This window comes from Artibeus jamaicensis, unplaced genomic scaffold, assembly GCF_021234435.1.
Source record: "Artibeus jamaicensis isolate MK-2021 breed Jamaican fruit bat unplaced genomic scaffold, CSHL_Jam_final contig_456, whole genome shotgun sequence".
Classification (NCBI taxonomy): Eukaryota; Metazoa; Chordata; class Mammalia; order Chiroptera; family Phyllostomidae; genus Artibeus; species Artibeus jamaicensis.
Window position 1 is genome coordinate 7,236,305 of NW_026521839.1, and position 24,789 is coordinate 7,261,093.

The following is a 24,789-nucleotide window of genomic DNA, read 5'->3' on the forward strand; positions in this document are numbered from 1 at the left end:
CCTTGACTTTGAGATTTTGAGTTCCTTATTTTCTTTTTTAAAATTGCCTGTTTTCTAAAACCTCCATAATCAACACCTTAATCTTGTACTGAGATAGCAGGGAGTGTAAATGCAACAAAATATCACTTTTATGCTTCACTTCTGTGCATGTGACCTATCTTTATCACCTGTCATCCCACAGCTGATCTGGCTGATGACCAGGTAGGCTAGCTGGCCATTCCTTCTTCATTCCGCTTTGTGGTGCTGCACATGCCCTCAGAGGGAATGGGCAGCACTCTCAGGAGGAGAATGGTAAGATACATAAGTAGCACCCTTCTCTGATAAAACCCGCCTGCGTCTCGCAACATCCACTGGGCATTTACAACACACCAGGCCTGGTAGAGATTTAAGAAAAAGCCACTGTTCCTGACTGAGGAGGAAGACACCCAATTCTGCTCCCAAGTCCCAAGGCCAGGTCTCACCATCCTGAAGCAGTTCTAGAAATCGTACCTTCATCATGAGCACCCTCCCCGATGGGGATCCCAACGTACACCATCACATTGACGGCATCGGACACATCCAAGTGGAGGTTGGTTGTGCCGACTCTTCTGTCTTCTGCTGTTATCAAGCCTAGAGGTAAAAGATATGCAAGGTGAAAGGGAATACTCTGAAGAACATACTCTAAGATGTTCTTAAATGAGTAACTTTGGGAGAAGAAAGGATGTATCTGTTTACCGTGCTCATATCTTTTCTAGTGTTTTAAGACCCATTTCTAGCTTGGCTGACACTATCATTTCTTTAGCTTTGACCACTGAACCAACCTCCTCCCCACCTCACCCCTAAGTGATCTCCGTCTTCAAAAGCAAAACAGATATGGGCATTAGTCACATTCAAGTACAGCTTGGCTTTCACAGTGATTTAGAACATTACTGAGACTTCACAAAGAGATGGCTGGGTAGCATGGTACTCATGCTACCCAGCTAAAGTAACAGTGAAGACTTCTTCACTGTTACTTTATCAAGTCTCTTAAAAACCAAGAATCATGTTTCCTTGGGTAGAATTTTCGAGAGGAAACTTTCTAACTACTAGAGATATAGAAACTTCTGGACTGGACTCATATGGATGTTATGCAAATTAGTATGGCAAAACCAAACACATTCAAAACCATCCTGGATACTATTAACTGCTCTAGCACCTGACACTGCCCTCTATCATCTCTATACTCTCTTTATAGATGAAATGGGAACAGTTGTGTCCAGAAAAAAGAGGCAATATGGCCTTGCTCTCATACCATAGGCATTGTACATCTTGGGGCCCAGATCGGGCCTTACGAAGTAGCTGGGTAGCCTAGAGGCCAGGTTGAGCCTGCCATCTCGTTTGGTATACTCTGGCAGAGGAAGGTTCTCCATCAGATCTTCAAACCTACCAAAAAGCAGGAAAGATGACTTAACTGGTTACTGGGGGAAAAAGCAAAGAGGCAAAATTCATTTTTCTGTGATGACTTTGTAATGGCTTCAGCAAGGCAAAAGTCTCTCCAGATGCCCCTGTAGTTCACTGACCTTGTTGGCATCATGTCCCGGAAATCTTCCCCCGGAGGCCAGTCCTTGAGTTTGAGCACCATCGGCTGTCCATCTTCTGACCTTAATCGCTCTGGAAGACAGAAACACCCCCACAAACATCTGTTAGATTGGCCGCTGCCTGATTTTCCAGTAAATACAAGTTTTAGGAGGCTAAGCTCTCATATTCAGACATGAAAACCCCCACGACAGACTAGATGGGCTGTTTTCCTCACCCACTGCTTTAGTATGAGCTGTATTTTTCCTTCTCAGAGGGACTCTATGCCTCTTCCTCAGAGTGAAGGGACGCTCCATACATCCTGTGAGCTCAGATGTGACTGCCACACTAGCTACCTGGCTGGCACCAGGAAAGAATGTTCCTACCGCCAAGAGGATGTAAACTGTTATTCTGTGGGCAGGGCTTAACACTGACACGCTTACTTCCCAGCCTGCCACTACTGAACTAGATAGAAAAGCTACTTACTGCATATGATCTCGAAGCCATCCCAGAAATCCCGAACTTTCACATCGGAAATTATAGCACAGTTCCTGCAGTTCACCAAGTCCACATCCTGGTCTCCAAATTCTTGGCTAAAGGCTTCTGGCTTCCAGAGTTCAGACTTGAGCTTTTTATGTACCCCTGAAACCAGCACTGGCTGTGGAAACAAAGTCACCCCATTTAGGAACTACTGTGGGGCTCGGGACTAAGAGATGAACTGGAAGAAGGGCTTTCTGGGGGCCGCCTCTTCTTGTCTGTCATGACTTATTATTCCTTCCCAGTTTCAGAATCTATGGCTTTCAACCTGTCAGCCACAGAAAACAGAAACCACTACTCCATGACCCAACACGTGATTCTCATCCTGGGGGAGCGCCACAGCAACCACTTCTGCTGCCCTGGTATCTACCACTATTTTGAGGTGAGAGGCAAAAGCTGACAGATGCACCTTTCAGAACACTTCCTCAGAGTGAGAATAAAAAAAAAAATCTAGACAATTCCATAACCTCCCCCTTCCTCAAGCACCTGCTAGAGTCAGAAAATTAGGCAGTGTTATCACACTATCACAGAAACTTGTGTGGCTTTGGAACATTTACCTACAAAAGCACCAACCACTTCCACCCACCCCACACATCACAATTGGGGATTTTCCCCTAAAGGTGTCATTAATGCCACATCACCACCCTCTAACAGGAATTTCAACTGCCCTATTAACAATACAGAGCTATACAACTTAGAAATAATACAATCCACAATGTCTTTTCAGGAATCTTTCGGTTTTTAAAAATTGAAGAAAACTCAAAGTAGCAAGACTATTTACAATGAAGCTGCTTCTACTGACATCTCCCTGGTCAAAGATCTTCCAGGGAGACTGCAACTCTCCGGGCAGCCCAGGCAACTCCTCACTCCTGCTTACCTGGCCTTGCTTCCAACACTCCCGGAAGATCTTCCAGTTGTTTTTGTTGCTGGGGTCATGGAGACACAGAAGTCTCCCGTCACACAGCCAGGAGTGAGAGGTATGGGGGTCCAGCACATTTAACCCCATCACCATCTCTTTCACCTCCTTCTGGGTATCAGTCAAGTTGCAGGCCCTCTTTGCAGCATCTGAGGTTTTCTTATTTTCTACCACTGAGGCAATGATGTGGTCAAGGAAGTTGGGCAGACTGGCCTTGTTCTTCACTCCCTGCCAAACACAAACCCACTAGGTTAAGTCTGACTGAGGCAGCATGAAAAGAGCATTCAAAAATTTATCTAACAGTTGTATTTGTAAGAAGGACTTCTGATCTACTTCAAAAGTTAAAATGTCTTTTATAATTGGAGGGGGGAACCTATTAAGTCAGTATCTTAAATTTCCCTACCCTTCATTATTTTCTTTACATTAATGAAAGAACAGCACTGAAAGATTCCCTCTGCCCAAGAGATCTGACGTCTAAGGAGTATCTTTGCATTTAGCCCTTAATTTGTACTAAGCATATGCATGTAGACCAGAGAGATCACAAAATACTGTAGCTGAGTGAAAAAGGTCATTTACTTTGAGAGTAAATGATCAATTTCTTTTCTGGCCACACTGCCCGAGGGACACAACACTTGGGGTTTTTGTAAACGTGATAATTCTATCCCTGCAATATCTGAAGTGTTAGTAATCATTATCTCTGTAGAATACATGAAATCATAAAACATCCTGAGAAAATTTAAAAAGAAAAAAGAAAGACCGGGGCTCAGAGCAAGTATAAAATATCGAACCAAAATAATTCCTTCAACATCACTTGCCCAGAAGACACAAATGACCCACACTGTATATGGCTCAACCACCGACTATCGATCCAATTTCAGCCATTAGTTGTAAAACAGAATGAGAAACATGTTTATGCACTTGTTTGAATTGATCTTCAAGATACATAAACTGAAAACAGAAAAACACTGTGTAGAACATTTGTGTAAAAAGAGGGGGGAAGCTATGTACACATGATAATGTCACTGAAAGGACACTCATGAAAAAACAGTCACCTTCAGAAAGGGAACCAGGTGGCTGGGAGACACTATGGGACAGAGATTTTTCACTGAATCTTCATAACTGTACCTTGTGAATTCACTCGTTCAGTAAATGCTGAATACCCTGTGGCACTAGGGGCACAGTGGTAAATAAAAGCAAAAAATGTGTGTAAGGACAGGTGAGCAAACAATAAATAAAACATACAGTAACTTAGGTGGTCGTAAGTGCTATGGTAAAAATAGGAAGTGTAGAGAAAACAGATAGGAGCAGAGGATGGGAGTGGGATGGACTTTCTACAAAGGTGATCTAACGAGAAGCCTTACTGAGGAAACGACATTTTGGGAGGAAGGAGAAGTTGATGAAGTAAGCCACGTAGTTACTGGGGAGAGAAAGCTCTAGGCAGAGGAAAGGACAAGGCTCTGAAGAGGTTGTATGCCGGGCCACATTCAAGTACCAGCAAGGAGGTATGGGTGGCCAGAACACGGTGAACAAGAAGAGGGAGAGCAGGTGAAGTCAGAAAAGTAAGGGGAAGACACACAGATGGGGCAGAGCCTTGAAGTCCACTGGAAGGACTCTGCTTGGATTGTAAGAGAAGCAGGAAGCCCACGAAGGCTTTTAGCCATAGGTGACATGATTTGGCCTATATTTTAAAAGGATTACCTAGCTGCTGTGTAAAATAGACTGTGCAGTGGAAAGGGAAGAAATAAAGACAACCTGTAAAAGGAATTTACTGCAACAATTCGCACAAGAGGCTCAGACCAGAGGGGAAGCGGTAGAGCTGATGAGACATGGCTGGACTCTATCCATTTTGAAGATCAAACTGAAGGGATCTGCTGACAGATTAGTTATGGAATGTGAGAGAGGGGAGTCCCAAACAACTCCCAGATTTCTGGCCAAGCAACTAGAAGAATGAAGATGCCACTGACCAAGAGAGGAAATTAAAGGAGGGCGAGCACAGGTAGATCAGGAGTGTGCTCTTAGATGTATTAGGTCTGAGATGTCTGTTAGATACTCAAGAAAATACACTATGAAGGTACTGCCTAGGTTAAAAAATTTTTTTAATGTAAGAAAACAATGATGACTGAAAATTTCAATGTGTCAATTTCCACTGACTTCCTAATGAAAGGTTCACTATTTAAAAGGATCCCAAACTTAATGTAAAGAAAGAGCTTGTTGGCTGGACAATGTAGAGAACACAGGTCACCCACATACCGTCTAACCCAGTTATCAGATCGCTGATGGTTCTTTCATGGAAAAGCAGCAAAGGCTCGAGTTGTAGAGAGGACACTTACTGCTGAGGATGTAGAGAAGACCGGGGGGAAGGGTATGCCTGTGTCCAAAGGGGTTTGAGGAAGCTTTCCGGGCCCGGAGTGAAGGAGGTCTCGAAGGCTAGAGCCTTCGGTTTTGTTGTTGGAGGCAGTGGGACCCAGTAACAGACTGTTAAAAAGCTTTGGAGTCAACGGAGAGACCTTTGCAGTAGAGTTGAAGGAGTCCAGCCCAAAGGGTGAATGAGACTCTTTACTGAGCACCGACCTCAGGGACCCTGCTTCTGTAAGAACATAACCGGCATAGCATTAGGCACGACAGAGAACACCCAGCAGGCAAGTGACTCCTAAAAATCGGCCAAGAGGGAAGAGGAAAAGACTCTCCCCTCTCCTGCCCCCAAACTACGTAGTTTGTCTGGGTCACGCCTGACGAGCTATGACTATGGTAGGTCTCATGGCCAAGGAGAGGCTCTCCTATTTCTTCCTTTCTTTTCCAGATCTGGGTTTCAAACCTCCTTTTGTTCCCATCAATCTTTTGTCTCCCTTACTTTCTAAGACAGTGTTTCTTTGAGTGGGTCTCCAGGGCACTTGTATTGGAATCACCTGGAATGCTTGTTAAAAATGGAGATTCCTGGTCTTACTCTAAGACACCCTCATTTAATAGTTCTGGTGGGGCACAGGAACCTGCATTTTTAACAGTTCCCCAGGTGATTCTTATGCCCATTGAAAACTGTCTGGCCCTCAAGCCTAGCTGCCTAACAGAGCCATTTGGGAAGCTTATTAAAAATCTTGTATCCGTTCTGACTACAGAGGCCTAGGGTAGAGCCCAGGTATGTGCATTTTAAAAAACATTCCAGGTCTAGAAAGAAGTCAAAAGAGATTCCCTCATTTTATGTGATCAGCCAGAGAAAGCAAGTGGCATGTTTCATAAATGTGGATGATAATGTGTGAGTCTGAAGAATCCCAAATAACTCAAGTGTTCCACCCACAGGCAGGGTCGAAGCTTTTGTTCATCTCACCTTTTGTTTCTTCTTTAGCTTTTTGAGTTGCTAAATCCGCCAACCAGTGCAGGGCAGAGGAGGGTGGGGCTGTGTCAGGGCAAGGGGGCCTGATGGCTTTTAGCTCACTATTGCTGTTTGATGCCAAAATGTCTGCTTTCGGAGGCTCATCTGCTCTGATGTCGGTGCTGTCGGCTTTGGGATCAGGCTCTGGAGTTGTGACCGCTGCAGTTCCTCCTCCGCCTGAGAAGGTGGTTTCACTTCCAGAAGAGGCACTAGGGTTTATGCTAGGAAGCTAAAGCACAGAACACCAGCCAACATGGTTAGAATGCCGTCCTTGTGGAGCAAAAGTAATGGCTGAACAGGTCTAAATAGTCGGCTCTAAATAGGTCTGGGAAAACAATCTAAAACTGTGCCACAGACAGTAACTTTATGCATTCATTTATTCAATATACGTATATTTACTGAATCCTATAATGTGACAGAAACTGCTAGGTTCTGTGAAAAGAGGAGTGAATAAGACTTGAAAGTAAAACAAGGTTTTGATTAGCATGTCAGAGGTTCCAATTCTGCAATGGCAAATTGGTGATAAGAACTTGACCTCATAGAGCTCAAGATTCTGTTCTGAAGATTAAATGAGATAGTATTTGCAAAGAGTTTAGTGTATTTTCTGGCACACATAAACTCAATAGATATTTATTATTCTATTTTTGAATTTTTCACATGATTTGCTCTAATATGGCAACTCTACTGAAAATATATCTTGAGGTCCCTATTAATCTCCCCAAATGTAAGCAGTTAAGTGTGTATGCATGTATTAAAAAAAAATACAGCCTCTTGTTCAAAATGGTCACGATCAAACAGGAATGACCTCCATTTCTGACAGAGCAATGGGAAAACTACTGACTTTCTTTGGGGGCTTGGGACTGCTTTTAGGATAGAATGATCCCAGCTCAGCAGGTCAGTCTTCGTATTTCAACCCTCTGTACCTCATGCGACAAGGACAGAAACCACACACGAGAAGACTGTATTCCTAGTAACCTTTTCTATATTCTTCATCTACACTGGACCCTGAGGTACAATATAAATCTTGACAAAATGCAAAAAACTTTGTGCTATTTATCAACTAAGCCTGAACTGGTTTTAAAGATGATCAAGAGAAGCTTATACCAGTCAGGGGGAATTAAAATCCCTTGAGTAACTCTCCTTAGGTTCTTTCTAGAAATGCTTCCCTATCCTTTCCCTAACTCCCCAGGAATCCTATGTAGTCCAGTACCACAGAGGTATGAAGTTCCTGGTACTGAGAACTTAAGTTTTACTCAGTTATTCCCTCACACACCACTTTACCTGTGACATCCCATTGGTGACAGCAGGTCTTAACACAGATTTGTTTTGCCGACTAATACAAGGGCAGTTTGCTTTAATTCCCCACTTGCCCCGGGCAGCATGTACCATATCTCCAATATTATAAAGAGCTGGAAAAAAGACAACAATAATAACAATTAATATTAGAATGCCCATATGTGCTAGGTATTATGCTAAAGACATTATTTAAATCACTTCCCTCAATCCTTACTACATTTCAATAGGGTATTGGTTTCCCCCCTCAATTTGATGATAAAAGCGAGACTCAGAAGTTAGGGCATTTACTCAAGTACATACAGTTGGTCAATGGAAGTACTAAGACTTTAACCCTGAAGTTCTGTGAACTCATAACCACTAAGCTACATTCTCTTCCCTCCTCTAATAAACATTAACAAGGTATCCTCCAGGCAAAACTTTAGGTGGCATATGTTTTTTTTTTAACTATTTATTTTTAGAGAGAGGGGAAGAGAAGGAGAAAGAGAAACATCAATGTGTGGTTAACTCTAGAGTGCCCCCCACTGGGGACCTGGCCCATAACCCAAGTATGTGCCCTGACTGGGATTGAATTAGCAACCCTTTGGTTTAGCAGGCCCACACTCAATCCACTGAACCAAACCAGCCAGGGCTATTTTGTTTTTTTTTAATTTAGTTGTTGATAGCTGTGAATTGCTGCCTTTTTAATTCTCAATGTTGAAGAATATATAAATATTTTGAAATGTATGCTTAAGATTTATATACTTTAGGTCATACCAAAAAATAATAATAAAAGTAAAAAAAAAACCAAACAAGTAGAAAAAGTGAGAAAAAGAAGACCAATGTTACCTTTACTTACACAAACCTTTAACCAATGCCTGGACCAGCGGGGCGCAGGCACCCTACCACTGCACTCAGGGAGCGCTTCTGCCTGAAAGCACTGGGGTGGGTATGAAGGATGCAGGAGCAGCCCTCCTTCCCAAATCTTTCTTTAGTGGAGAAGAATATAGGCAGTAATTTTTCAGATTCCCATCTTTAAATACTTTGTTTATTTATTTTTAGAGAGAGGGGAAAGGAGGGAGATAGAGAATGAGAGAAACATCGAGCGGATGCCTCTCACAGGACCCCATCCAGGGACCTGGCCTGCAACCCAGGCATGTGCCATGACTGGGAATCCAACCCGCGACCTTTCAGTTTGCAGGCCAGCGCTCAATCCACTGAGCCACACCAGTGAGGGCAGATTCGCCATCTTTAATGCATGTGTGTTAGTGGAAGTGTGTAAGCTGGAAATAGACTGTCTGGAGGAATCAATGAAATAAAATGGGACTGTGACAGAAAATGACCATTTATTCCTACTATTGAACTGCCTTCTTCACTGATTCAAGAGGTTTGATTAGCTTCAGCTGGACTTCTACAAGCCTAAAACCAAAGGTCTCTCTGATAGCATGGGAATCAGCCTTTTCTGTTCTGGTCCTACCTACCATAGGGATGTAAAATGGTATCTGGAAAGTAACCAAGCTCTCTGACCAGAAAGGTGAAGCAAAGTACAGGGGTTGCGTACAACCTAACACCTATCTAACAATTCAACTTCTCAGAGAAATCTGGCGAGGCTTAAAAAAACAGGCTGAGATAAACTATTTTACCAATTCTTTTCTGTTTTTTAAAGATTGCATTTATTTATCTTTAGAGGGGAAGGGAAGGAGAGAGGGAGAGAAATATCAATGTATGGTTGCCTCTCGTGCATCCCCTGCTGGGAATCAAACCACAATCCTTTGGGTTCACAGGCCCGCACTCAATCCGCTGAGCTACACCAGCCAGGGCTACTTCACCAATTCTAAAAAAGGAACCTCCTTACCTGTGCCAGGGATGATCTGTGTGGGCATTAGATTCTCTGGTTCATGGGACTGCCCCTTTGCACATTTCAACCAGGAGAAAACCTCTTCATCACCCATCTCTTCTGTCTCTGAAACAAATGAAATGTCTTCAGTTATTTTATGAGGTCACAAGGTATATCACTCTCGGTGAGTCAGAGTTTCAGACCATAAAGGCCAATATTCTCCTAAGAAGATTAATAGCTAACTTTAAAAAAAATCTGCTTCACTGAGATATAATTTACACACAATAAATTCAATGAGACAATTGTATAAATACTACCACAATTATGATATAGAACATTTCCATCTCCCTGCCTAAAATTCCCTTGAACTCTTTGCAGTCAATACCCCCATCTCAATCCCTGAGCACCACAGATCGACTTTCTAACTCTTTTCCTAGAATTTCATGCAACTGGAACGCATACGGTAGGTAGTCATTTGTGTTGGGTTTCTCTTATTTAGCGTCATGATCTTGAGATTCATTCATACTGCAGCATGTACTAGTAATCCATTCCTTTTTATGGCCGAGTGGTATGCCAAGGTATGGATGTACCATATTTTGTTCAGCTGGTGGACATTTAAATTGTTTCCAATTTTTGGCTATTAGGAATAAAGCTGCTACAAATATTCAAGTACAAGTCTTTGTATGGACATGATTTAGTTTCTTTTATAAGTACTTAGAAGTGGGATGCTGGGTCTTATGTTAAGTTTATGTTTAAATTTATAAGAAATGGTCATACTGTTTTCCAAGTGATGGTAGCAATTTGTATTCCTGTCAGCACTGTTTAGTATTTCTAGTTCCTCTACTACTAAGATGTGACCCTTTTGGACTCTACCCAGTGTCTCTCTGCTCTGGCTGGTGGGAATACGAATTGTGAGTTCTATAAACTATTCAGTCACTTCCTTTCTAAAGGTTCTTTTTTGAAAATGAAAAGTCTTGAGGATTTTCATCTCAGGCCTATGTAGATCACTCTATAGTGCAGGTGGCAATCGTAAGGCCTGTGGGCCGAATCCGGCCCCCACCTTGTTTTATCCAGCCTGGCACCTTGTTTCTATCTGGCAGCAGTGCCGAGCTCCTTGACCCTAGTTAAGAAAGTTACATTTATACAGTCCTAAAATTACATTCAGACCTTTGAAAGCAATTGCGAGGCTGATGTGGCCCCCGGTGAAAATGAGTTCAACACCCCTGCTCTATAGCTAAAAATTGAGGTGATCTCTTTGCAGCTATCCGGTGTTCTCGGCCCTAGGCAGCTGTGACTTCTTCAGTACTCTGCCTCCCTCTGCTCAGATGCTGGTTTCTCTCAGTTCAGTGAGACGGCCAAACAGTTTCAACTGCCCTTCTCTGTGCTGTAGCCTGGAAACCTCCTCCAGGTCTTGAACTGGGGCAGCTGCAGGGCTCACTTTGTTTCTTCCCTTCTCGCAGGGATTGCAGCCTCATACTGCCTGTTGCCCAATGTCCGAAATTGTGGTTTCCCATATTTTGTCTCATTTTCTTGTGTGTGGTTTTTTTTTTCGTTTTGTTTTTTGCTTTAATGGTGGGAGGACAATTCCTACAGCAGTTAATCATTCATGGGCAGGAGTGGAATATCTAACAGCTACTTGACATGCAGAACCTAGTGGGTGTCAGGTCCTGTGCTCATCACTTTACCTGCGTTATTTCATTTAAACCTCACAACAGTGCTGTGAGAGAAGTACTCATATTATCTTCATTTTATAGATAAGGAAACTGAGACTCTGAGGGGTTAAGTAACTACCCCAAGATACCATAGCTGGTGCAGTAACATATGGAAGTGGGTTTCACATCCCAGTAGCCTAGGCTACCATTGCAATGGTTACACTGTATCTCTGAAATGGGAGAATGAAGAGGTGAAGAAGCAAATGATTTGCATAAACATTTCTCCAAAGAAGATAAACACAGGGCCAAAAAGCACATGAAAATATCATTAGTTATCAGGGAAATGCAAATCAAAATTATCTTGCAAATCAAAGCAAATTACCACCCCAAAGCCACTATGATGGCTATAATAAAATAGACAACCCTGGCTGGTGTAGCTCAATGGATTGAGCACGGGCCTGCGAACCAGACAATTGCGGTTCAATTCCCAGTCAAGGCACATGCCTGGGTTGCACGCCGGTTCCCTGCAGGCCAGTTCCCAGCAGGGGATGCACAAAAGGCAACCATACATTGATGTTTCTCTCCCTCTCTCCTTCCCTTCCCCTCTAAAGATAAATTTTAAAAATCTTAAAAAAAAAAACAGACAGACAATAGCAAGTGTTGGTTGAAAAGTTGGAACCCTCATACATTGCTGGTAGAATTATAAAATTGTACAACTATTTTGGAGTACAGTTTGGTCAGTTTCTGAAAGTTAAAATATAACTGTCATATGAACCAGCAATTATACTCTTAGGTATATATTCAAAAGAATTAAAAACATAGGTTCACATGACAACTTCTATACAAATGTTCATAGAGGCACTCTTTGTAAGAGCCAAAAGTGAAAACAACCCAAATGCCCATGAACTGATAAATGAATAAACAAAGACAGTATGCCCAAACAATGGAGTATTACTTGGCAGCACAAATGGATGAATTACTGATATGTGCTACGACACGGATGAAACTTCAAAGCAGTATGCTAAGTGAAAAGCAGCCAATCACACACAGCCAAATATTGTATGGTTCCATTTATATGTCATGTACAGAATAGGCAAATCTAGAGAGACAGTAAGTAGATCAGTGGTTACCAAGGGCTGAGGGGAAGGAGTGGGAAGTAACTACTGATGGCAACAAGTCATTTCACCACCTTTGGGAGTGATGACATGATGGAAATGTAATTAGACAGTAATGATAGATACACAACCCTGAAAATATATTAAAAACTTTTCAGTTGTATATTTTAAATGGGTGAGTTTTATAATACACAACTTATAGCTCAGTAAGGATGTTACTAAAAACAGAACAAGGGAAGATGAACAACAACACTTGTTGGTTTATTTTAGCCTTCCCAATGATGCTAAAATATTAGCAATTTTAGTGAACGAAGCTAAGAGGCTAATGAAGGCCCACAAACCCATTCTTGCTCCAATTTCCAAGTGCCATCCCTCCTTGACAAGTTACCTTTTGAACTGCAAAGGACAGTACTTGCTTACCACTGCGTGGACGGCTTTTCCTGAGCCGGTAACAGTCAAGGCAGACCCCAAATCCACATTTGCGACAAACCCAGTGGATGTTGAAGAGAGTTGTTTCACATACATCACACATCTCTCGTACCCCACGCACTGCTCGCTTCCATGCCACTTTCTCTGGTGGGAAGAGGAAGGGAAGTATTGTTGGTATTGACTCTCCTGAACAGCAGCAAAAGACCCAGACACACTGATTCCTACTCAAGTCATTTTGTCCAGCAATAAAGCTCAAACATTCATGAGAAACAAAATATATGGAATTTCTAATATTTCTGAACATATGTCACAGGTTATTACTTAAGATACTGTAAAATTTTCAATTTGGGGGAGTTTGAAATAGGAGGATGCTTCTCTTGAAAAGTAGGGAATAATTTCATAGAACTTACCTTCGCCTAGATATATAATCCGGTGTCTCACAGACATGGAAAGAATCCTAAGTGCCTGAATAACGTGAGTTCTAGGTGTGAAAGATGGCGCTCAGTAGCACTTCATCTCTGCACAAACCATAGAGCATCGCTTACTGACACAAGGTGGTTCAAAGCAAACTGAAAATACTCAGAGTGAACCAAACGCACGCAGAGATCAAAATGCTTGATATGGAGGCTGTGCTACAAAAATGTAAAGGCAAGCATGGGAAGGTGTTTTTGGTAAAAAAATGAGGTCTGCTGGATACTATTAGGGCCTCAGTTCTATAGTTTGCTACAGAGAAGTCTTAATTCATCCAAAGAACATGCCATCTGCCACTGCTTCCACTCTTCCCCTTAAGCAAAAGAAAACTAAGGTTTTGCCCTGGCTGGTGTAGCTCAGTGGATTGAGTGTGGGCTGCGAACCAAAGGGTCGTCGGTTGATTCCTAGTCAGGGCACATGCTTGAGTTGCAGGCCAGATCCTCAGTGGGGCGTATGTGAGAGGCAACCACACACTGATGTTTCTCTCTCTTTCTTCTTCGCTTTCCCTCTCCCTCTCTCTAAAAATAAATAAAATCTTAAGAAAACAAAACAAAACAAAACAAAAAAACCCAAAGGTTTCAACTAGGAATGTGGGGAAGACGAGCAAGATGGTGCCTTACGGTGTGGCTCTACCATCATCATGGCTTCCTTCTCGGACATCACGAGCTGACAGAACTGGTCCCCAACATTGGCCAGGATATATTTTGAGGTTTCTAGGTCTATCCCTTCTGCTAGGGAGGAAGAGGGAATCCACAGGTTCATGGCATCAGGGTCACTTTGCTGGGGACTCAGGAACCCCTCCACACGGAGTACCCCCTTTCGAGTGAAGATCAACCTGAGGCAAGAAGGCAGACAGTCAAATACACAGTAAAGAGCAGCAGCCATGCAAACTAACACACACCCAAAATCCTGGTACCTAAGTGAAACTAAATGAGACTTAACTGGAATCAGTCTAAGAATTTTCATCACATTTGACCAATATAGTATGCATTCTCTGCACTAATCAGAAAGTTTGTTAATACTTAGTAGGTCTGGGTTCTTTAAAAAGCTGTCCCACCAAATGTCTATCAGTTTCTCCACTCACTTGTTCTCACATCTATGCCCCCACGAGTAACTGACCAGAAGAAAACACAAAGCCATATCGTCACACTTTAAATTGATGTCCACCTGTATCAGGTGAGCCCTTAATATCGCCTGGCAGTCACAATACAGTTTCCTGGTGCGCTTCCTCTCCTAGATGCCTGTCTAGTTGACATCTTTCTTTTCAAACCTCCAATATTAATTTCCCCATGAGGACCTTGCTAAGTATTCCACTGAGAAAATACAAAGAGCCAAAAGAGAGCTCCTACAAACGCCCACCACCACACCTTCCTGCAACTGACCCCACGTACACCATCTGATCTACTATGAATGAACTAGGTCCCAGCGAAGACCACTCTTTCCACCTATACTTTTTCACAAATTGTCTCTTCTGCATCTTCTATTTTTCCCTCTGCTGAATCACTGTCAGTTTGAACTTTACTATCTCAAAAACCCTCTAACAATTTGTATCTCAAAAGTCCTCTTGACCCCACATTCTCTTTAATTTACTTGCTCGCTACAGCAATTTCTTGAAAGACTGGTCTGTATTGATTGTTGCCAGTTCTAGTTCTTTTCCCTTTTATTTTCTCTTAATCCACTCCCACGCCACTTTCCCCCACCAATGCACCAAAACTGCCTTTGACGAAGTGATCCCCCCTTGTTAAGTCCAATGGCCACGTCCAGTCCTTGTCTTTCCTGACCCAATCAGCAGCATTTGCCACAGTCCAGTATTCCTTCCTGGGAACACTTTCTTCAGCTGTCTTCCAGGATACCTCATGGGCTGTTCTTTCTCAGCCTCTTTTACCATCCCCATCTTTCCCATCTCTAAATGTTGGAGAGCTCTAAAACTCAGTTCTTAAACTGCTTCTCTTCTCTATATAAATTCCTAAGTGATCTCAGTTAGACCCATAGTTTTAACTACTTTGTGACATCCAAAGTCTTATCTCCAGTTTGGATCTCTTTTCTCACCTCCAGGGTTGTATAGCCAGCTGCCCTTTCAGCATCTCCATTTGTCACCCCAACTATAACATGCCCAAATTAAAGCTCCCCATTTTCCTTCCCAAACCTGCTTTTCCTTGAGAAATCTCCTCATGAGCAAATTTCATTTTCCCCGTTTTCAGGCCAGAGGCCGCAGACTCCTTTCTTTCTTTAATACTCCACATCTAACCCATCAGAAAATCATGTGGACTCCATCTTCAATATATATCCTTAAATCATCCACTTCTCATCACCTCTGTTGCTACCTCCCTGCACCAAATCGCCATTTCTCACTTAGATGATTCCAACAGCCTTTTCTCTCTGCCTTTGCCTCAATATAATCTATTCTCAAAAAGGTAGTCACAGTGCTCCTTTAAAACATTCATCAGTGTCACTCATCAGTTCCAAACTTCCAATGACTTATTTCGACATAAAACCCAAAGCCCTTAGAGTAGCCCTTTAAAATCGGAACCACTCATTAACTCTTTGCCCTCAACTCCTTTTCTCCCTGACACACTCTATTTCAGTTACCCTAGCTGCATAAACACACCAGCACACTCCAGTCTCAAGACAGTTGCTCTTGTCGTGCCCTTTACCTGGAATACCTGTCCCCCAGAAAAATGTGTGGCTCGTTCCCTCACCTCCTTCAGGTCAGTGCTCAAATCTCACTTTCTCAAATCATTTTACTTAAAACTGTAGCCTCTCTAGCTTCCCCCCACATTTCAATCCCTTTTCCCTTCTTTATTTTTCTCATAGTTAATATCAGCTGGCATACCATATATTTAACCTTTTTTTCTTATTTGTTCTCTGCCTCCCTAACTACAATGCAAACCTCCCAAGGCCTGGAATTTGATGGTTTTGTGCACTGTTTAATCCTCAGTGTCCAGAACAATGACTAGCACACATGATATATTCAATAAACACTTGCTGAATAAGCCCTGGCTGGTGTGGCTCAGTGGACTGAGTGCAAATCAAAGCATTGCCGGTTTAATTCCCAGTCTAGGGCACATGCTTGGGTTGCAGGCCAGGTCCCCAGTGGGGGGTGTGTGAGAGGCAACCACACACTGATGTTTCTTTCCCTCTCTTTCTCCCTCCCTTTCCCTCTCTCTAAAAAAAATAAATAAATAAAATCTAAAACATTTGCTGAACAATTGAATCTACATGTGTGGCTAAACCATTTGGATTTCTTTATTTAAAATATTAAAATTTCTTGGAAGATCACTTAGAAGAAATTCCTCATCTAAGTTTATTGAGCAGAAGTGACTAAATAGCTGTTGTTTGGTAAAAGCAGAAGATATTCCTAGGATTTTCATCGGCTCTCTCTTTTCAAAGATGAGTCATATTACCTCCTAATCATACTTCCCCTTCTTTCCAGCGGACTTAAGTTACTTTAGTGCTGAAGAGTGGAGTAAGTGGTCAGGCAGACTCATAATCCAAAATGGAGCTCGCTTATACCGCTGGTTTCAAATGGAACCCGAGTTAGGAATAACTCAGTGTAAGTCAGGGGCTGACAGCTGAGACTATTCAGCTTCAATTCTCTAAGGACAAAGCCACATGTCATTTTACAATCCAAACAACTAAGTGTCTACTGTGGAAGAGCCTCAGCAGAGACTGAGAGCAGAGAGGTAACGAAAACAAAGAGGAAGATGGTGAGATATACTCACAGATTCAGAAAAACAGTGGGAGTTATGTATCATTAATGGAAACTGGGAAGGAGACAAAGAGAGAAGTTCAGGTACCTCCGGAAGTGAAAGAAGCGGCAGGCCACAGTGGAATCGTCTTGCTCCTGTTCCTTAAACTTCCGATACCGCTCCAGGCGGCACTCACGACACTTGTGCAGGTGAGGGGCTACATTGATGCAGGACCCATCCTGCAGGAAGGGCTCTCCGGACTGCTTCAGCTTCTTCACTTTGCTAACATCTTTCAGGACTGACTGGCCAACTGTGGCAAGGGAGAAAGGTGAAACAGTTGGTTATGACAGGTATAAATGAGATTTAATAACATGATCCTTTGGAGGATAGATACTTGTTCTGACCTGGGCCACCTCTCTATGCACTGCTTGGGCATGTGCCCATCAGGTCCATCCTTGACAGAAAGGGAGCAGAAGGAGCAAAAAGGCTTCACTTTGGAGCTAAGGTCCATGGAGAATTTGAAGGAAGTGGCCCATTAGAGTGAACAACTCTGGGCACGGGTGAGGAAAACCCAAGAAGGCAAATGGTAGCCCCACCTGTCCCTGGCCCCTCAGTATATGACTGTTCTAATCAAGGACTCTTCGAATCAAGCTCCCACAAGATACCAGTTCCTAATGACAACAGCTACTTTTATCACCAGACTTTTTTTCCCATCAGCTCTTACACACTTCTGGACCATAACCTCATACAATAGGATTTAATTAAGCTTTTGGAAAGGGCATTACAACCTCACATATGTGCCAGAGAGAAGCATAGTGAGCAGTGAGTAGAGGGTGGGCCAACAGGAAGCAGAAAAGAATGAGAAAGACACAAGGAAAGAGTTCCTGAACAGACTACCATGGAAGATTGAGACTCTTCCCCCGTGGGACTACCATAACGCGGAGCAGACACCTCTCTTAGAGTGCTGATTCAGATGCAATCCTGCCCTGCAACAGGTCTAATGAGGAGCCTCTGTTAGGCCCTCTTGGCTATGTAACTCTATGAGATTATAGAACTTTCCATCAAAGGGAGGGCCTCTGCTGCCCAAAAGCACAACAGGTATTCAAGGTTAGTGCCGGAGCCAAGCCCAGGTACAGCCCCAGCAGGATCACCTTTCAGGGGTGCCGTCCGAGGCCGGCCCTTGGGGGCCTGCTTCCCTTTGCTTTTGCCCAGTAACAGCTCAGCGCTGCGCTCCCCACTGGGGCCCAGCTTCCCCATCAGGTGCTCTGGAATCCCCTTCAGGCCAGTCTTGGCCTGCAGCTGCTCCTCAGAGTCGCTTAAATCTGACAGGTCACTGTTGGTGCTGGAGTCTGAGTCCTGTCTGCAAGCCAAGCTTCGCTCATCCAGCGAGAACCTTTTCACAGCTTCAAAAGGAGCTTTGTTCTCCTGTGAAAAATCTACTGGGGAGGACAGAAAGCTGCCTGGGTGCCTGCCAAACACGTTGGTAAAGGTTTTGAGGAGGGGATTGTCCTGCTGTCCAGGCCCCACAGTTGGCCTCTCCTCTGTGGGGCTGGAGGAGAGAGTAGGCATCTCAATGGGCTGGGTGAGGCTGCTGGTGGGCGAACTGGAGCGGCCATTCCCCATGGCGGAGAGGCTTGGACCCCCAGGGGTAAGAGCTGAGCCCAGAACACCAGATACCAGTTTGGAGGAGTCAGTTGTGATGAAGAGGGTTTTCTTCTTTGCTAAAGATGCTGAATCTGAAGAGGAGTGAGACTCGGGCCAGCTGGGTGCTGCCTTGGAGGTGACAGTGGTAGCAGAGGAAGAGCTACCTGATGATGCCTGAGATGCAAAGCCGCTGAAAGGGCCATGTTCAACTTTCTCCACAAATGCCAAGAAGGGGTTAGAGGGCTCCTCCCGGGACAGTTTAGGGGGCTGTAAAAATAGATTTTCATGACTCTCTGGGGTGCGGGCATTGAGGAGGCTCCGTGGGAAGGCTGGTGTGAGGGTGGGCATGGACTCTGTAGGCACTTTCTGGTCCACAGAGCTGCCAGCCTTAGAGCCTGGTTTAGTGTCTGCTCCAAGGGTGGATCTGCCTTTACATAGGCTCTCAAGGCTTTGTTTGAATGAGTCTCGACTGGAGGAATCGTCAGCCAAACTCTCTGAAACGGTAGTGAAGTAGTTACTGGTGGGTAAAGTTTGGGGCATGCACTGAAAAAACAAGTTTTTGGAGAGATCAGAGTCTTTCTGAGACTCTGGCGCAGAGCTACTGCCAAAAGAAAAGCCCAAAGATTTGTTCTCTGTGGCTAGAACCCCATTGGACTGGTTCCTTCCACTTCCAAAAGTCAAAGGTTGTGATAAACTTGGAAGAGATGCTCCAAATCCAGAAGAGGCCAGAATAGAATTTCTTGAATTCTGAAAAGAAGATAGCCTGAGTTAGTGATGCTAGTTTCTCTTAACAACCTTATGATCGCTTTCTTGGACCTAGGCAAACATTTCTTATGGGCCAAATAATTTTTCTCTCTGACAATTCCATTAAAACTTCTCTTATAACTAGATTTGATCAGCATCAGGGAAGAAACCTGTCACAGACCACACAGGCATCTTTAGCCAGGTGAGCTAGAGACAGCAAGACGTCATCCATTCTGCCATTCCCTTGATTGTTAGTCAATTGGTTGTCACAGCACTAGGGTCTGTGCAAGCTTCCAAGCATCTATTTGGAAATAATGGCTCTACCAGGGAACTGGTGAAAAGGATTCCTGAGCAGACATCAGCTTTTACTTTAAAATATACCAAGTGACCATGTAATATTAATCTATCTCAATGACCTTAGAAGCTATTATGAAAATTTTGATTTATGTAAGCTATTATAAATTTCCCATCTTACAAAGGTGACTTTAGTCCCATAACAAGCCCATTGTACATTAATGAACCCTTTTAGAATTTGGGCATTTATTTATGGGTCCAAGTCAACCTAAATATTGACTATTTGTTTCAATTAAAGTTAAACCTAAAGATGTTAAATTAAAGAAGGCACACTGGTTATTGAATACTTGTGCCACCATTAGGCTCTAACAAGTCTCCAACCAGGAAAGGTACAGATACTGATGTGCCCACCAAACAAAGCATTCAGGATAACAAATTGAATAATAAAAAATACTTTCTTTTTCACCTTAAAAATGTTAACTTCTGTATGTGCATAAAGAAGGATGGGATCACTTTCATATATATTATACAACTGTTCACATACACAGGAACATCTATAGGCAGGTATGAGTACTTATATAATACTTGTTAATTTAATAAAACCCAGATTTTAGCATTTGACAGGAAGGAAGGAAGGAAGGAAGGAAGGAAGGAAGGAAGGAAGGAAGGAAAAGAAAAGAAAGAATAGCTCTGGCTGGTATGGCTCAGTGGATTAAGTGCCAGCCTGCAAAATGAAAGGTTGCCGTTTGATTCCCAGTCAGGGCACATGCCTGGGTTGCAGGCCAGGCCCCAGTTGGGGGCATGTGAGAGGCAACCAATCACATGTTGATGTTTCTCTCCCTCTTTTTCCCTTTCTCTAAATATAAATAAACAATATCTTAAAAAATAATAAAACACTGGAAATAAATTATTCCATGACTGCTTAATAAACATGATGTTTCCTTCTGAAGTGATGAAAATTTCTGAAACTAGGATAATGGCCATGGGTACACAACACTGTGGAAGTATTAAATGACACAGTACTATACACATTAAATGGTTGAAATGGTAAATTTTATGTTAGTTTACCACAATTAAAAAATAAAGTTCTAGCCCTTGCTGGTGTAGTTCAGGGAATTGAGTACCAGCCTGCAAACCAAAGGGTTGCTGGTTCGATTCCCAGAAGGACACATGCCTGGGTTGTGGGCCAGGTCCTCAGTAGGGGTGTATGAGGGGCAACTACATATTTGTTCCTCGTGCACCCCTCTCCCAACCTTTCCCTCTCTCTAAAAATAAATAAACAAAATCTTTAAAAAATAAGTTCCAGATATGAAAGAGCTATGTTAAAAAAGTAACAAAAAAACAAGATGGAGTTTTAAGATGGAGGCACAGAGGCATGAGAACAAGGCGGGCTCCCCTGGGTTGCCTCCAGTTGACATTTGCTATAGAGACAGTTTCAGGGCATTTTAAGAGTTCATAATTCTGCTTTCTTTTCTTTTCCTTCCCACTCATCAACTACCATTGACTTAAACCCCCTCCAACAAGAAAGAAGAGAACAGACAGACACAGCTCTGAGGCTTTGCAGTTGCTTCATCAGCAGGATTTGGCCAGGAGCCTTGACACCTGCATGACTGCAAGGAACCAGCATGGGTAGCTCAGGTTTCACCACTAAAGTTACCCTTTAAAAATAAATACACACATGAATGAAGAACAATTTGGATGATCTTTCATTTTCCTTCAAATGATTAAATTCCAAATCCTTTTCTTATACAAAAGTGTTGACAAACCGATTTCAACTCAATTTTTAGGGCAAGGAGTTTCCTGGGTAGGGGTTGTGTTCCTATTTTAGATTTGACATCGTAAGGGAAACATCTGTACCTGTATTTTTAAATCCTACCCCCAAGGAGAATATCTATGTTGACAGATCAGCAAAATTACTGATGTAGTCACAGAAATTTCTCCAACCTGTCTGAAAAATGCCCTTTGAGCCCAAAATTCATCTATTCAGATTTGCTACTCCCAAGAGTAGCAAAGTGAGTATCATTCCACTGAATGATAGCCTTCAGTGGAACTTTTTCTTGTAGCACCTAAAATTTGGTCTATTTTGTAATCCCCCATTTTCGTCCACACTGCCTCTGATACGGCATTTATTTGAATTAATTTGGGCACTATGATGACACACACTGGAAATCCACGAGACCCTCACCTAGTTCTCTTTGGGAATGCTGGTCAAGTACTAGAGCATAAACCATGCACAGAGTGAAATTTGCATTTACAGGCCGTCTTCTCTTCTGCCTGGACATTTCACCTCCTTCCTCATCCCTGCACGCTAGCGATTAATAAACTGTATTTTCTAGGGAGAGGAAGAAATCAGATGAAATGTATATGCCATGTTTCATCTGGCATTGTTATAGTTAAATGATTCCATTTTAGGATGTGAGCTCCTTCAAATAGAGATTTCGGTTCTTTATTTATACATATGGTACTTAGCACACAGTAGTTTCCTACACATACTTTAAAAAATAATGTAGTATTTCATATTCCAGCTTGAAAAAGCTAGGGCTAGCATCATAAACCATATGATTTTGGTAATTGGAACGAGAGTCTGTATGAAGACTGTAAAAACTGATTTTGATATTATTTCAAGTTTCATTGGGGAGTGAACTTAATGTCAATTTGTGTATTTACCAAAAGTTCCATTTCAGCAATAATACGTGCATATCAGTTAAAATCAATAAAAACAAATCCTCAGATGATGATTAAGGAAAAAAAACTACAGCCATATCAAATCATGGGGTCCAACCTCAAGGGAAAATATCATAGAAAATGGACAACTAAAGATAAGTTGGTAATAGTAGTTTTCGCACAGCCTTAATTATAGTGCTACTGTTACCAACACTGTAATTCGTGAACCTTGCCTCTCATAGGCTTGGTAGAGGATCAACCAGTACTTGAACTAAATAGGTAACTGAATGAAAAAGATCTATCTTAACACCTCATTAAATTGGGTTATATAATCAGTTTTGATTAGCCTAATTGTTCAGGTGACTTTTAAGAGCTAATAAAGTTATTAAAATATACACATTTGCCCAATGAGCAGTAAAGGACTATCCAGAGTTCAATTTAAGCATATCTCAGAAACACTCCTTCCCCGTGGCATTTAAGGTGCCTTGTAATGTGTTACCAAGAAAGCAGGGTGCAGGAGTGAACCCAAATCTTGCATATCTGCCCCCGAAACAACTCACCTCTCCTAGGACCTGCGACCGGCTGCCTTTCTGTTTTTCGGGCCCAGCCCCTGCTGCAAGGCCAGTGTCTGAGATCCTCACCGTGGTTGGTGTAGAGCTGGCAGTAGTGACCACAACTGCTGAAGCCACCATGCCCTGGCCAACTTGTTCCAGTGTTTTTCCTGCCTCTTTGCTTTCAGTCCCACCTACCTCTGGGGCCAAAGGCGTCTGACCTGTGGCTGTAGAATATGGAGTAAAAGGTATAGGTGTATCCCCACCTACAGGCTCATCCTGTACCACCAGAGTCCTGCCGTTTTCTTTGGTGTAAGTGGCAAAGCGAATGTTGCGGTTAATCTGGGGGACAAACGTAGTCGGTGGTTGCTTGGCTCTCTGGTCCAGCCCTGGCTCTCCACTGGCAGTCCCTCCTTTCCAGGGGCCTCGGCTCACCTCACCTCCATCACTCCCATTACTGTCTACTTCACCCCTGTCTCCTTTTAATTTCTTTGATGCAGGGTCACACCCAGAGTCCGAAGCACTTTTTCTCCTCCGGCCATCTTTCCCCTCTATGCTCTCTCTCTTCTTTTTTCCTTTGGAAGATTTTACTGCTTTTAACGTACCCCCCTACAAAACAAAATTCAAAAAAGATTTATTATAAGAGATTTTCCATCTTGTGAAAACCATAAACCATTAGCTCTTTCCCATCTCTAGAAGCAGAAAATCAAAGTAGGCACAGATGGCCAAGTTCTAATGCCAACTCTAAGACACCCCCTTTGTCAAAAAGCTCCAATCTTCCTGTGACTCAATTTATACACACATACTCAAGACAATGGTCACTAGAGATTAACTCACTTGGCAAACCTTCCCTTAAATAAAATGTACTACTTCCTCAAATGAAGGATGGTTTTAAACATTTGTGAAATTTCTTTTACAAAATAGACTGCCAAAGCTAGGTTAGGAGCTCATTTGCCCCTTTATTTTAAAAAGTCTTTATTTCATATTTATCTCCTTGTTTGACAGTCACAGCATTTCAAATATTGAAATAAAATCTCCTCCTCTAGAAGTCAGGAAAAACTGATGACAACAATAGGAAAACTAACATTTATGAGTCTGTGACCAAAGGAAAAGTGAGCCCAATAGAGACAAGTTTGGATTGCTCTTATAGACACTACAAAGATGCAAAGATGCAAACAATCTCCAGATCTTATTTAAAAGCATTAGACAGAGGAAAGCAAAAAAAAAAAAAAAAAGGCAGCTACCACATAGCATATAGTTAAATCTCTTAGCTCTTTCAATAATTTCAGCCCATCTCATGAAACCTTACTTGTACCTTATTTGAGAGGCCAGATAACCTTAAAAGATACAGGTTAGAAGAGGCAATTCCTATTTTCTTCCCTGAGAAGGATAAAGGAAGAGAGGTTTGGGACACAGCTAACATTTTCTCAAGCAACATTTGTGCAGCAAGGACTTGTATCTGGAACATTGTTAGACTAGTATTCCACCATAAGGCAGGTAATCATTTTAGCTTTATTCGGGTAACTTTCACATAGTTTAATTTGGCGATAACATGTTAGGGTGGCAATAAGCTATTGTCACACAGTTAGTTAGCTGTTAATATTATCCAACTTAATAAATATACTCCTTTTGCCCTGGAATATTTAGATTCTTTGTGCAGATCCAAATCTTTGTTGTAATCATTATTATAGGTGTTATAACAAACTGTTTCCAATTTTGTATTTCTTAAGCCAGTTCTAGTTCCTGTATTTTTCTTTTTTTTCTTTGCTGCCTTCATTTCCATCTTTTCTCCTATAATTTCCTTCTATAATTTTTAACCAAAGCCCAAATTTCTTTGTTTCTCCCATACTTTTGGTAACATTAATCTAAGTTTTTTAATCCTTCATTTAAGAACTGTTTCTGTTTGCTAGGAACTGTTTTCACTTGATTTTTGAAAACTTTTTTAGCTCTTGTTCACTGCTCAGTTTCTACTGTTGTAAACTACAGAAGTATATGATCAGTGAAATCTCTCCTTTCTTGCTTACTCATCATTTAAGAAATAAGGCGAATCTCTAAGAAGGGTTACTGTAAAACT

The 24,789-nt window shown here is 42.3% G+C and overlaps 1 protein-coding gene across 2 annotated transcripts in view; it reads right to left on the bottom strand.

Moving 5' to 3' along the window:
* The window catches only part of KDM3B (lysine demethylase 3B), a 57,004-nt gene that overhangs the window by 5,942 nt on the left and 26,273 nt on the right, over positions 1 to 24,789 (bottom strand). The window contains exons 7-20 of one of the 2 annotated variants that reach the window (XM_037147530.2): positions 22,725 to 23,324; positions 17,970 to 19,209; positions 16,927 to 17,128; positions 13,750 to 13,964; positions 12,650 to 12,802; positions 9,481 to 9,588; positions 7,635 to 7,762; positions 6,309 to 6,582; positions 5,317 to 5,573; positions 2,948 to 3,214; positions 2,020 to 2,191; positions 1,539 to 1,629; positions 1,271 to 1,401; positions 490 to 609 (exon numbers count right to left, since the gene is read on the bottom strand). In XM_037147530.2, the coding sequence (XP_037003425.2) occupies positions 490 to 609; positions 1,271 to 1,401; positions 1,539 to 1,629; positions 2,020 to 2,191; positions 2,948 to 3,214; positions 5,317 to 5,573; positions 6,309 to 6,582; positions 7,635 to 7,762; positions 9,481 to 9,588; positions 12,650 to 12,802; positions 13,750 to 13,964; positions 16,927 to 17,128; positions 17,970 to 19,209; positions 22,725 to 23,324 (3,958 nt within the window). The remainder of the gene's footprint in view (positions 1 to 489; positions 610 to 1,270; positions 1,402 to 1,538; positions 1,630 to 2,019; positions 2,192 to 2,947; positions 3,215 to 5,316; positions 5,574 to 6,308; positions 6,583 to 7,634; positions 7,763 to 9,480; positions 9,589 to 12,649; positions 12,803 to 13,749; positions 13,965 to 16,926; positions 17,129 to 17,969; positions 19,210 to 22,724; positions 23,325 to 24,789) is intronic. The other variant, XM_053666483.1, reaches the window with a different exon arrangement.